Source organism: Mobula hypostoma, chromosome 2 (genome assembly GCF_963921235.1).
Source record: "Mobula hypostoma chromosome 2, sMobHyp1.1, whole genome shotgun sequence".
NCBI lineage: Eukaryota > Metazoa > Chordata > Chondrichthyes > Myliobatiformes > Myliobatidae > Mobula > Mobula hypostoma.
The window spans coordinates 236,033,466-236,047,747 of NC_086098.1; the positions used below are offsets into that span (position 1 = coordinate 236,033,466).

At 47.1% G+C, this 14,282-nt stretch overlaps 1 protein-coding gene across 1 annotated transcript in view; it reads right to left on the reverse strand.

Annotated features, from left to right (window-relative positions):
* The window catches only part of ercc6l (excision repair cross-complementation group 6-like), a 31,766-nt gene extending 26,553 nt beyond the window's left edge, over positions 1 to 5,213 (reverse strand). Inside the window, exon 1 of the mRNA XM_063041653.1 lies at positions 4,650 to 5,213. Coding sequence (XP_062897723.1) covers positions 4,650 to 5,205 — 556 coding nt within the window. The 5' untranslated portion in view covers positions 5,206 to 5,213. The remainder of the gene's footprint in view (positions 1 to 4,649) is intronic.
* Between the last annotated feature and the right edge of the window lie 9,069 nt (positions 5,214 to 14,282).

Sequence of the window (14,282 nt, forward strand, 5' to 3'; positions counted from 1 at the left end):
ACTCCTACTGGGCATCCACAGACACATTTACAGAAAACAAGCAAAGAAGAAACCATATAATATTTACATTTCTGCAGCGGTGTTGTGCTATTTCCATTGGTCAAAAACTAGAGTACCAACAACAACAGCGAAAGAAAGTTTTCAACAATGTCTTCGAGGAATACAAAGAAAACCCCCACTGGAAAAAGCAGACCAGACTTCTTCATTTAGAAAGACAATGAAGTCGAGGTGTTTCTGTGAGTTACAAATGACTACAAGGTCAGGAAAGCAGTGGAGATGTTTAACTCAAAACAAACTATTAACATAGACAATCAAGTAAACAACACACGCATCAAGCCGTCCTCTACCCAAGATCAAGAGAGTGGAATCTTCTGCCGCCAGACCTGCGCAGGTATTTCTGACATTAATATTTTTAATGACAGACTCAATCAAATCAATTTAGGGGATCTAGTCAAAAAAAGCTCACTTTACAATTTATCTCACACTGTTCACACCGACTGCGTGTCATAACAGCCGTCCGGCAGTGCTTGCGCAGTACCAAGCAGAAGCAGAAAAAGCATTGTTGTGATGTTGTCATGACAGAGTTTTTAAATCTGTTTACCCTGTCCACACTACAACACGCAACAATCGTTTTCAAATTTACACACTCTGGGGAGTGTTTTAGAAAAGCTCTCCGTTTTCAGGGGATGAAAACACCATTTCAATGTGGACAGAGGGTCAAAACGAAGAGAAAAAGCTTCGTTTTCAAAATGATCCAGCGTAGTGTGGACGTAGATAATTTTGAAAACGCCAGTTTTGAGTAAAAACAACAGGCGTCCACACCAAGCGTTTTTCAAAATATCTCCATCCACATTAGAACGGATATTTGGGCAAATCTCCTCCTACTGGGCATGCGCAGGGCACAGAAAACAAGTGAAGAGGAAACAGTACACTTGGTGAGCATTTGTCCAGTTATCGACTAGAAAAACTTCAAAGAAATTGCTGTTGGCTCTCACGCAGGAGGACTTAAAACTAAAACACAAATACTGGAGCGTATGGAGGCAATCGACAGGAAGTTCACCGACAGTATGACTCGGCTGACGACGAACATTGAAAAACTGACTAACTCTGTTGCATTAATAAAGCACCTTGTTAAATGTATAAAACATGTCTGCATTAGTGTTATCTTGTATTTCCATACAATGTTACATTAGGCTGTTACACATCTATTGTCAAAGTACTTGCATAAATAGGTAAACCACCTTCATACAAGCAAGGACAGAAAACTGGGTAAAGTGAGTATAGTTATTTATTCAGTAAGCTATGGGTCAAAGTATTTGGTGAGTACATTTCTAACTCTTCTGGCTTCAGTCTCGTTGCTGTCTGTTCTGAAATTGTTAGGTTGTGTAGGGGGTTGTGTTCAATAATGAAATGCCGCGCTGTTGCCATCTGTTCCGGCACGTCATGACAGCATTTTTAAATAGTCAAAAAAGCTCACTTTACAATTTAACTCTCACGCTGTTCACACCGACTGCGTGTTATAACAGCCGTACGGCAGTGCTTGCGCAGTACCAAGCAGAAGCAGAAAAAGCATTGTTGTTCTGGTGTTGTCATGACAGCGTTTTTAAATCGCTCCGTTTACCCTGTCCACACTACAACACGCAACAACCATTTTCAAATTTACACATTCTGGAGAGTGTTTTAGAAAAGCTCCATTTTCGGAGGATGAAAATGCCGTTTCAATGTGGACAGAGGGTCAAAACGAAGAGAAAAAGCTTAGTTTTCAAAATTATCCGGTGTAGTGTGGACCTAAGTTTTGCTCTATTTGAGTAGCTGGAATGTCTATTGATCTGATTATTCTTTTGCATTGAGATGTTAAAGGATCAATTTGTCCTGCTGACATGCAAGAAATTAGATGCTAAGCTTCCTTGTCTCACATGCAGGAAGCAATTATACTCTGTTTACCTCTGCTTTTCTTTGTCAAGTATGATTATCTCTGTTTTAGGTGATTAAGTGGCCTTTGTCTCGGACTATCACTGTTGTTGAGAATTGGACAATTGGGGTAGCAAAATTTTGTTTTCTGCATACATGACAAAGATGGATTAAAAAATCTCTGTGCTTAGGCAGAGAGACTTCCATGGATAACTGAGTGCAGAAGGAAAGTTCTCTCTCACAGCTTGCTACTAATAAAGGTGGAAAAGAATCAACTGTGGTACTTTTTCATTACATCCGGTTGATCACCGTTGACAATTCAGGCCATTGATTCTACTCTGCCATGCCATCATTGTTAATTTATTCCTCCTCTCTCAACCCCATTCTCCTGCCTTCTCCCCATAATCTTTGACACCTTAATAATCAAATATCTATCAACCCTGGCTTTAAATATATCGAAGCAACACACACAAAAATTTCTGGTGAACGCAGCAGGCCAGGCAGCATCTATAGGAAGAGGTACAATTGAGGTTTTGAGCCGAGACCCTTCGTCACACCAGAAATTTTTATGTGTGTTGCTTGAATTTCCAGCAACTGCAGATTTCCTCATGTTTGCATTTAAATATATCCAATGGCTTTGCCTCCACAGCCACCTGTGGCAATGAATTTCACAGATTCACCAACCCCTCTGGCTAAAGAAATTCCTCCTCATCTTTGTTCTCAAGGGACATCCTTCTATTCTGAGGCTGAGCCCTCTGGCCCTAGACTCATCCACCATAGGAAACATCCTCTCCATATCCACTTTCTGGGCTTTTCAACATTCAGTAGGTTTCAATAAGATCTTCCTCATTCTTCCAAGCTTAGACCAGAGACATCAAATGCTCCTCATACATCAGTCAACACTTCCATTCCCAGGAACATTCTCAAGAGCCTCCTCTGGGCAGTCTCCAACACCAGCAAAGCTTTTCTCAGAAAAGTATTGAGGATTTTTCAGCCCAATACTCCCAAGTTCTGCTTGACCAATACCTTATAAAGCCTCAGCATTACATCCTCTCTAGTCCTCTCAAAATGAATGCTAACATTGCATTTGCCTCCTTACCACCAACTCAACCTGCAAGTTAACTTTTAGGGAATCCTGCACAAGGACTCCCAAGTCCCCTTGTACCATTTTTTTCCCCACTTCAAAAATAATCTACACCTTTATTCCTTCTACCAATGTGCATGACCATACATTTCCTCACACAATATTCCATCATCCATCTTTGACTATTCTTCTCATCTGTTTAAGTCCTTCTGCAGAAACTTTGCTTCCTCAACACTACCTGCCCTCCCACCTATCGTCGGATCATCCACAGACTTGACCACAAAGACATCACTTCCATCATCAAATCATTGACATACAATGCAAAAAGAATCTGTCCCAACACTGACCCTGCGACAAACCACTAGTCACTGGCAACCAACCAGAAAAGGTCCCTTTTATTCCTACTCTGTGCCTTCTGCCAGTCAACCAATCTTCAATCGATGGTGTTTTTTTTTAGTTTTTCAGGATTTAGATGAGTTGAGCTGAGATAAGTGTGGGAAGATAAACGAGGGCAGGACTTTCACAGTAAATAGCAGGGACCTACTAGCCTAGGGGTAGAGATGCATAGTTCCCTGAAAAAGGTGTCACAAGGCACAGTAGGGAGTTCTTGGCACACTGGTCATCAGTCAGGAAAGTGGGTATAGAAGTTGGGTGTCATGTTGCACTCATATGAGACATTGGCGAGAACACATTTAGAAACTCATGCACAGATTCAGTCACCACACTATGGGAAACGTGCCTTTACACTGGTGAGAGGGCAGAGAAGACTTACAAGGATGTTGTTTGGACTTGAATTATGGAGACAGTTGGTACTTTTCATTGGAGCAAATTAAGAGCACTCTTATAGGTGTGCAGAAAATCGTGAAGGATCTCCCAAATTTCTCAAACCCCTGTGTCCCCTCACCCTACCCTTCCTGTTCCCAGACACTTTCAGCCTTCTCCATCCCATCTCACCCTTCCCTAGGCCCACCTCTGAGCTCAGATCCCCTCCCCACTTCAAGGAACTTTCACAGCCTTCCTCACCCCGATCACGCTCGTCCGCCTGCTGGAGTTCTCACCCCTGCCCGCTCCCCACCTGAAGACCATCACACCACCTTCTCTATTTCCTGAGGAGACTGAGGTCCTTTAACATCTGCCAGACGATGCTGAGGATGTTCTACAAGTCTGTGGTGGCCAGTGCGATCACATTTGCTGTTGTGTGCTGGGGCAGCAGGCTGAGGGTAGCAGACACCAACAGAATCAACAAACTCATTCGCAAGGCCAGTGATGTTGTGGGGATGGAACTGGACTCTCTGATGGTGGTGTCTGAAAAGAGGATGCTGTCCAAGTTGCATGCCATCTTGGACAATGTCTCCCATCCACTACATAATGTACTGGGTGGGCACAGGAGTACATTCAGCCAGATACTCATTCCACCGAGATGCAACACAGAGCGTCATAGGAATTCATTCCTGCCTGTGGCCATCAAACTTTACAACTCCTCCCTTGGAGGGTCAGACACCCTGAGCCAATAGGCTGGTCCTGGACTTATTTCCTGGCATAATTTACATACTACTATTTATGGTTCTATTACTATTTAATTATTTATAGTGCAACTGTAATGAAAACCAATTTCCCCCGGGATCAATAAAGTACAACTATGACTGTGACTTACCCTTGACTCGGAGCCCCGGCGTCCAGCTGGCGAACTCGTCCATCCAGTTAGCCAGCAGGGAGGCGGGCATCAGTATAAGCACGCCGTGCACCAAGCGGGCGTCGAACATGCCCGAGAGGAAGGCGAGTAACTGTATCGTCTTGCCCAGGCCCATATCATCCGCCAGGATGCCGCCGCCGCGCTGTTCGGCATACAGACGATGCAGGAAGGCCACGCCGCGCCGCTGATGCGGGTGTAGCCGCTCGTAAAGCTGGCGGTAGAGGCGTAACTCGCAACCTTCCACGGGCACCCACTCGTCCTCGTCCTCACCCTCGTCGGCCTGAGCCTCCAGCGCCTCTCGCACTTTCCGTATCCGCCGCTCCAGCCGCTCACTCGGCCGCAGCAACATGGCCTCCGACAACAGGTCCAGAGCCGCCTGCAGATTACCCGACCGCGCCTGCTCCTTAGCCCGGGCCACGCATTTGCGGTACCGCTGCAGCTGCTTGGAGCTCAGGGTGCTGCCCGTCTGCGCCACAGAGCAGTCAAAGGCAGGCGCGTCGCCCTCCGCAACCACCATCTTTGCCTCCCGCCGCCGATTAAAAGCCGCACAGGCTCTCGGGAAGGGGCGTGGCTTATGTACCAGCGTCCGTGAGTGACAGTTCAATTATCCAGTCAGGCTGGATCAGTTAATTACCTCAGAGCCGTGTTTAGTTTACGGTGATTGGCAGTTACCCGCAGGCTTGGTGGAACACGGCTGTCCGGGCGAGTGCGCAGTCGCATTGGCAGGGAGCGTGGCTGTATGTGGTCGCGTCAGTGAGGGAGCGGGGCTTTGCAGTGAGATGCAGGGACAGATGGGACTGAAGTCTGGCCAACACACTGAGACGAGCCATATAAACCTTGTGTCTGGACTGGGCAAGATCCCTAGGCCGGTTGGCTACCCCAGCCGAGGAGCGGAGCCTTCCTGGGTGGTATCTTAGTGGCGGTGGGAGGCATCCTGAGGAAACTGCGTTAAATGCCAGCAGGGTCTGAGGCCCAAACCCAGTTGTCTGATGCCAACGGTCAGTAGGTCACAGGGTGGGACCAGTCGTGGTCAGCAGGTCCCAAAGGCTGAAAACTTAATCGGCTGTGATCCAACGTCCACAATGTGACATTCCCTCAGTACCGCTCCCCCCCCCCCAAAGTGTGACCTAAAGGATCCCTAAGTCCAACGTTGAGTTCAGCAATTACTGCGCTGCTGGTGTGATGTTGTGGGGATTGAACTGGACTCTCTCACGGTGGTGTCTGAAAAGAGGATGCTGTCTAAGTTGCATGCCATCTTGGTCAATGTCTCCCATCCACTACATAATGTACTGGGTGGGCACAGGAGTACATTCAGCCAGAGACTCATTCCTCCAAGATGCAGCACAGAGCGTCATAGGAAGTCATTCCTGCCTGTGGCCATCAAACTTTACAACTCCTTCCTTGGAGGGTCAGACACCCTGAGCCGATAGGCTGGTCCTGGACTTATTTCATAAACTACTGGCATAATTTACATATTACTATTTAACTATTTATGGTTCTATTACTATTTATTATTTATGGTGCAACTGTAACGTAAACCAATTTCCCCAGGGATCAATAAAGTATGACTATGACTATGACTATGGTGCCATACTGTATTGGTCTCTACCGTCCCTTTGGTTTCTGTCTACTGCATGGAGATGGGGAGCTTGCTACATGGGCAACAGATTGCTCTCCTTAATGGTACTGCCCTGGCTTTCGTATCACATAGACAGCCGGGACGCAACACTCATGGTCGACCCCGACCAACGGAGGGCCTCCAAAGTTCAAAATCATCCCACCCCTCCCCTCAAATATTGTAACCTACTCTCTCAGTAGTGGAATAATCATAACCCCTACCCTATCCTGTTCCTGTCGAGATCTTCCAGGTTTAAAAAAGATCATCCCTCAGTCTTTTAAACCTCAAAGAACACAGGTCTAACTTTATCTCGCTGAGATAGAATCCGAGTCACGTGTAATATCACCGGCGTATATCGTGGAATTTGTTAACTTAGCTATAGCAGTACAATGCAATGCATGATAATTAGAAAAATGCATAATTATATCAACTACAGATAATATATGTATGTTAAAAGTTAAATTTTAAATAGTGCAAAAACAGAAATAATGTATTTTTAAGTAAGAGAGGAACCCTTGACGACGAAGAGTTCCATACACTGTGTCAGTACAATCGCGTGCAGTTGCAGCACGTCAGCTGGGAAAACCCCGCGCTAATTTCCCTCCTCTCAAAGTGCTGTCAGCTAATTTTAATCCCTACTCGTCAGGGGAACTACGCCATGGACAGTCCAGCCCGGCTGCGGAAGGAGGAGAGTTGAGCACAGGATTGGCTCCCGTAAAAAGAACGGTACTACGGAAACGCTTACAGAAGCTCCAAAGTCGTCAGCCTCTTATAGAGGAAGTATCTTCGAAGGTGATTTGGGGACCACTTGAAAGTGGGTCAGAAGAGAGGAATCTGGCGAGCTGGTGTCGGCAGCCTATGTCCTGGAAAGGGTAATGTGCTTAAGTAAGTTCTCAGGAGACTTACAGAAGGGTCGGTTCTCAAGATTCATTTATTACCAAAGAATGTATAAATTATACAACCTTGAGATTTGTTTGCTCACGGGTTGCCACAAGGCAAAAACAACCCGAAAGAAGCTCAATTAAAGAAAAAGATAAAAAATAAAAGACGAACGCTTGATGCGCAAGAGAAAAAGATCACAAACGAGCAAACGACAGCCATCTAAGCAAAAAAAAAGGTTGCAAGTTCATCCCCTCTTCGGAACAGCTACTGAAGGTAGGAACTCCATAACGCTGACTAGTACCTCGTGGAATTGAAGAAATTCCGGACGATGGGGGTGAGGTGGGGGGCGTCTGTTTTCCCAAGCCTCTTCTCCTCGCCCCGTGACTGGTGGGTGCTGAAGAGAACCAGTCTGGGTCTGCTTGACGGACAGGCAGCCGAGCCAGTGAATGAGTAGGTGGGGCTTTTAAAGGGTTGATACTCCCGTTTGCGTTCCGCGTCCCGGATTCTGAGCACACGTCTCCCCGTGGCTGGATCTCTCCAGAATAACTGCCCCTGGGCCACCACTTCAAATCTATGCCGGTAAGACGCTCCCGCTGTGTGTCACCGACAACTTCTCCCACTCCATGATACCTTCTCCTGGAATCCTTCCGCTTCATGTGCGCTTGGATCGAGAAGCCAGTGTGTGAGAATGGTGACCTCGCGATGTAGCGGTCGCGGAATTCTCTGTCCAACGCGATCGCCTTGTACAGAAGGGCCCCTCATGCCCAGTACTTCCAAAAAATGATTCTTCCCTTCCTAAGATTCGGCTTGGTCCGGACATTTTTGTAAGATTAAAGATTAGTTTATTTGTCACCTGTACATCGAAACATGCAGAGAAACGAATCGCTTTTTGAGTCAACGATCTAAACAATTCGTACTGTGCTGGGGTGGGTGAGTATCCCACAAGTGTCACCATGCTTCCGCCGACATAGCATGCCCCCACTTTACTAACCTACCAATCCAATGTGTTAGGGGTGTGGCGAATGTGCAAATGTAGGGGAGTTGTGAGTTCACGTCTCACCAAAGCCAGTATTGAACCTGGGAAAAGCCGGGGGCATTATTGCCCAGAGGTCCGTTACTTGACACTTCGGCCATTCGAGTTCGCGCTGACTATCAATGTAGCTGTAGTTCGAAGTTCGAAAAAGTAAATTTATTATTAAAGTCCCTATGTGTTGTTATATACTACATTGAGATGAATTTCCTTGCGGACATTTACAGGGAAAAAATAAATACGATAGAATGTATGACAAACTGTACATTAACAGGCAAAGACTAACAGACTATGTCCGAGAGAAGACAAAATATACAAATACTGAGCACAACGCGAGTTGTAAAGAATCCTTGAACGTGAGTCTATAGGTTGTAGAATCAGCTCAGAGCAGCGGTGATCGAAGTCATCCATGCCGGTTAGCGGGCCTGATGGTTGTAGGGTAATAACTGTTCCTAACGCTAACGGTTTGGGCCTTGATGCTCTGTACCTCTTGCCTGATGGTGGTAATGAGAAAGAGAGCATGGCTTGGATGGTGGGAGTCCTTTATGATGGATGTTGCTTTCCTGTAGCAGCGCTCATGTGAATGTACTCGATGATAGGGAAGGCTTGATGGAATGGGAAGCATGCACCACTTCCTGGAGAGTTTTGTTTTTCGATCCCGGGCAATGTTATTTCCATATCAGGCCGTGATGTATCTAGTGAGGGCACTATCCAGTGTGCGCCTATAAAAATTGTCAAAGGCTTTGGTCACCTGCCGCAAATACTGAAAAGGTGCTGTTGTGCTTCTTTATGACAACACCTCCTGGTCCCAGGAGTAGAGTAACACACACACAAAATGCTGGAGGAACTCAGCAGATCGGGCAGCATCTATGGAAAGGAATACACAGAAGACGTCTTGGGACTCTTTGACAGTAACCAGATCTGCGACAAAAGAGATTCTGCAGATGCTGAATCTCTTGTGTTTATTGATTGATGGAGGAACTCAACGGGTCAGGCAGCATCTATAGAGAGGGGTTTGGCCCAAAATATTGACCGTTCATTTCCACCCCCATAGATGCTGCCTGACCTGCGGAGTTCCTCCGGTGTTTTACATGCTAACTAGACCCATGCTTTCCTGGAATTCCCAAATGGTTCCGATTAAGTATATTTGACGGTGTCTGTCTTGTTTCCGACAGCGGCTATCAGGATGGCGGCGCGGAGATCGTCAAACAGAGCTCCTCGGGTAGGCTGTACCTGTCACATGTCCACTGTGGCCTTTGCTCTTTGTCTGTGAAACAATGGTTGTGCGCAGAAACAAGAGGGAGGAAGGGGCGGAGAGGAATAGGGGGAATCTCAGGATTCGCATTATCAGAAGCGGTTTATTATCACTGTCATGAAATTTGTTTTGCGGCAGCAGTTCTGTGCAATACATAAAATACTATAAATTACAATAAGATATATGTTTAGTAATTTATAAAGCACCGCCAGTTTTCAGAAGTGGGAGAATGGAATGGATTTAAAAATAAAATTATCATCCAGGTACACATGTGTCACCATAAACAACCCTGGGATTCATTAATTATCGAGAACTTGAGATGAAGAGTCCTTGAAAGTGTATCCATTGTGTGGGGGTATTTCAATGATGGGACAAGTGAAGTTAGTGATGTGATCTCCTTTGTTCAAGAGCCTGATGGTTGAGGGGTAGTAACTGTTCCTCAACCCGATATGGATGAGATGATGGAAGAAGTGGATAAGGGGCACGAGAAGGAGGGATGGTGATGAAGGGAATGAAAGCAGAGGAGAGGGACGGAAGAGAGAGTTGGGATAAAAGAGACAGAAAAGATGGGAGTGGGAAAGGGCGTAGTGAAGGAGGGGAGAGAAAATAGCGGAGGGACAGAGACGTTCGGTAAGGGTATGGCGGAGAGGAGGGAAGTGAGGGGGCGGTGAAAGATGAGAAAGAGGGAGGAGCGGTATTGTGGGGATGGTAGTGAGGAGAGCGAGAGGAAGGGAGGAGTGTGTGGAGTGTGGAAGAGGCAGAGGGAAAGATAACTGATAGAGGTAGAAGTGAAAGGTTAGAGAGGTGGGAGACGACCGGCACGGTAGCATGGCGTTTAGCGCAACGCCATTACAGCGCCAGTGACCCGGGTTCACATCCCGCCGCTGTCTGTCAGGAGTCTGTACTTTCGCGTGGGTTTCTTCCGGGTGCTTCGGTTTCCTCACACATCCCAAAGGTGTACGAGACAGTAAGTTATTTGGCCACATGGGTGTAACTGGGCAGCGCGGGCTAGTTTGGCTAGTAGTTACCACGCTGGGTCTCTAAATAAACAGAGGGATGGACGGAGGGCGTAAAATGGCATAAGTACCACCGACGCGTGTAATGCCGGGAGGGAGTGGATTCTGGAGGGTGAGGAGAGGGAGAGGGAATGGGAATGAGAGAATCAGCCGGCACCAGAGGCAGCAGGAGGACGTGGAGCTGAAGTGATGGGAAAAGCAGCTTCCCTGAGGCCGTAATGGAAGCCGCTTTAAATCCGGCGCCCGCCGGAGCGCGGAGCATGCGATGACACCGAGCGCTGAGTGCGGATGGCGGTCGGTGGGTTATTCTTAATAACCCTAGGTTCTATGTGTCCCCTCTACCTCTCCCACATTCCCACCCCGCCCTCCAGACCAGTGTCGTCCGTCGCTTCGGGGAACTCCCGCTGGTCAGCTCCAGCACGCAGCTGGCGGTGGCCACCTATTCGGACATGAAGCGGAGCTTCTGGCTGACTCGTTCCGTGTGTGGCCTGGTGGAGGGCAGTGTCAGGCTGGCGGCGCGCCTGACGGCCAAGGGCATTCAACCGGTACTGGAGAGCTTCGAATCTCAAAGTGAGCGGGGTGCGGGGGTTCGGGAACGGTACAGGACCAATGCCCGGCGCGGGTGGTCTGTACAATCTCTTTACGATGTAGCAGAGAAAGTGCTGCATATCTGTGGCGCCTGTCACGTCCCTTTCACGTAGCCCCAGAATAAATGAGCGCTCTACAAGTCCTCCTCACACCTCTCCCTCCATTTCTGTCCCCCTTTCCCCTCTCCCTCTAACCTATCCTCTTCCTCATTGCTCTAAAGTTTCTAAATAGGAGAAAAGCCAATTTCGATGGCATCAGAAAAGATCTGGTAAGTGTGGATTAGGACAAGTTGTTTTCTGGTAAAAGTTTACTTGGTAAGTGGGAGGCCTTCAAAAGGGAAATTTTCAGAGTACAAAATTTGTATTTGCCTGTCAGAATAAAAGGTAAACATAGCAGGTACCGGGAACCTTGGATTTTCAAGAGATATTGAGGGCCCGGTCAAGAAAAAGGTGTAAACTGGTGCGGGCAGGTAGGAATAAATGAGGTGCTTCAGAAATGTAAAAAGAACACTTAAAGAAATCAAGAGGGCTAAAGGATGGCAGGAGATTGCCCTAGTAGACAAGGTGAAGGAGAATCCTAAAGGATTCTATAGATATTTTAAGAGCAAAAGGATTTGCAAGGCACAAAATTGGTCCTCTAGAAGATCAGAATGGTAATACAGTATATACACGGAGTCAAAAGAAATGGGGGAGATCTTAGGTTATTTTCTGCATCTGTATTTACTCTGGACGCAAGGCAGTATCGGCTTCATGAACCCTACTACAGAGGAGGAGGTGTTTGCTGTCTTGAGGCAAATTAGGATGGATAAATCCCCAGGGCCTGGCAAAGTGTTCCCTTGGACTTTGTAGGGACAATAGCAGAGATATTTCGATCATCCGTAGCGACAGATGACATACCGGAGGATTTCTAATGTTGTTCCACTGTTTAAGAAAGACTCTCTTTTAAAAAATCAGGAAATTATAGGCCCGTGAGCCTGACCTCAGTAGTGGGAAAGTTATTGGACAGTATTGTAAGGGACCATATGTATACGAGTATATCGATGGACGGGGACTGTTTAGAGATATTCGGCGTGGCTTCATGCGTGGTAAGTCATGTCAAACAAATGTTGTAGAATTTTTCGAGGAAGCTACCAGAAATATTGATGAAGGCATTTGACAGATCCGGCATGGGAGGTTGGTCAAGAAAGTTCAGTCGCTCGGCATTTAAGATGAGGTAGTGAATTGGATTAAACGTAGGCTTTGTGGGAGGAGCCAGAGGGTGATAGTAAATGGTTGCCTCTCTGGCTGGAGTCCTGAGACTAGTGGAGGGCGCAGGGATCACGAATGGGCCCGTTATTGCTTGTCATTAATATCGGTGATCAGGTTGAGAATATGACTAACCGGATCAGCAGATTTCTGGATGATACGGAGATCAGGGGTATAGTGGACAGCGAGGAAGATTATCAGAGCTTGCAGCGGGATCTGGACCAGTGGAAAATGGGCTGAAAATGGCAAGTGGAACTTAATTTAGCCAAGTGCGAGGTGTTCCACGGCGGTAAGACCATCCAGGGTAGGTCTTACACCGTGAGCAGTAGGGCACTGAGGAGTATGGTAGAGAAAAAGGGATCTGGGAATACAGATACTAAATTCACTGAAATAGGCGTCACATATAGACAGGGTCTTAAAGAAAGCTTTTGGAACATTGGCCTTCATAAATCAAAGTACTGAGTACAGGAGATGGGATATTAAGTTGAAGTTGTATAAGACGTTGGTGAGGCCCAATTTGGAATATTGAGTGCAATTCTGGTCAGCTCCCATAGAAAGACCCTGCGGAAGGAGGTGCCTGGCCTTTGCCAGGTGACAGCAGTATCCCGGGTTGTATCTCTCGGGACAGGGCGAAGCGCCTGTGTGTTGACGCTGTAATGCTTGACAATGATCTTCATTCACTGTCCACTAAGTAAAGTGGAACAAACAAGTTGTAAATATCTTCTCCCTCCGACGTGGCGCCAGGCGACTAATTCATCCGCCTCGCTCCCACATTACATAGCCAAATACAGTACAAACGGGTTGTTTCACCAGCACCAACGCCCTAATATACCTGCCTGTACCACCAGCCCTGGCAAGGCACTCCATGTATCCAACCCTCTATACGTAAAAAGAAAAACATACCTCTGACATTCGCCTTATACTTCCCTCCACTCACCTTAACCTCTGCCACCCTGGGGGAAAGGCGCTGCCTGACTAGTCTGTCTATGCCTCTCATATGGAACGATCTGTCGCAGGAAGTGTTTCGGGCAGGTACAATAACAACATTTAAAGGACAATTGGATGGCTGCACGGGTAGGAAAGGATTTGAGGGACATGGGGCAAATGAGAGCACATGGGACTAACTTGCATGGACTCCTTGGTCGTGATAAACAAGTTGGCTCTGAGTTACAAATGAAAGTCCTTCTTCCCAGAACGGAAATCTGGGAAAAGGTGATTGTAGAAAAGTATATTGAGGTAGATTTTTACCCAGCGTGGTGGGTGTGTGGAACGTGCTGCCAGGAGTGATGACAGAAGCAGGTACATTACTGGCATTTAAGAAACTCAGACAGGCGTAGTGACAGAAACGTGGAGGGCGATGTGGAAAGGAAGAGTTACTTCGTTCGTGGAGTAGATTAGAAGGGCTCGTATTGTGCCCTAATGTTCTATGTTCTTATTTGGGGGTCTATATAGGAGGAAGACTTTAGATTGATCTTAGCGTAGGTTAAGGAATCAGCATAACATTGAGGGACGAAGGGCCTCTACTGCGCTAGACTGAAGGGCGAGTTGCAGGGCAGGTGAGGGTGTGGGTGGGGTTAAAGGAGAGTTGGAGGTGTTGGATAATAGGAATGCGCCATTTGGAGCCTTTATGGGCTGAATGGGCTCTCCCTTGTGGTAATGCGGGTGAGAGTCAGGTGTAAACCTTGCGCGCAGTCTTTAAGCTACAGTGTCGTAACTTCACGCGAGCCCCAGGCGGTGAAAGTTCCGGAGTTGAGCTAATAAGGCTCCCGTTGTGTGAGTGCCCTTACCCACCAGATTCGTGCTTATCACACGTGACCGTGACCAAACTGAATCCCGAGATATCCTCCTGCTCCTAGGGTCACCGAGCTATACAAACCGCTGTTTTGTTGGCCTTAGACAGCAAACGGGTGTCGAAGCTGAACTCCCTACTCCCAAGTAACGGAAGTGATAGTACCCAGTAC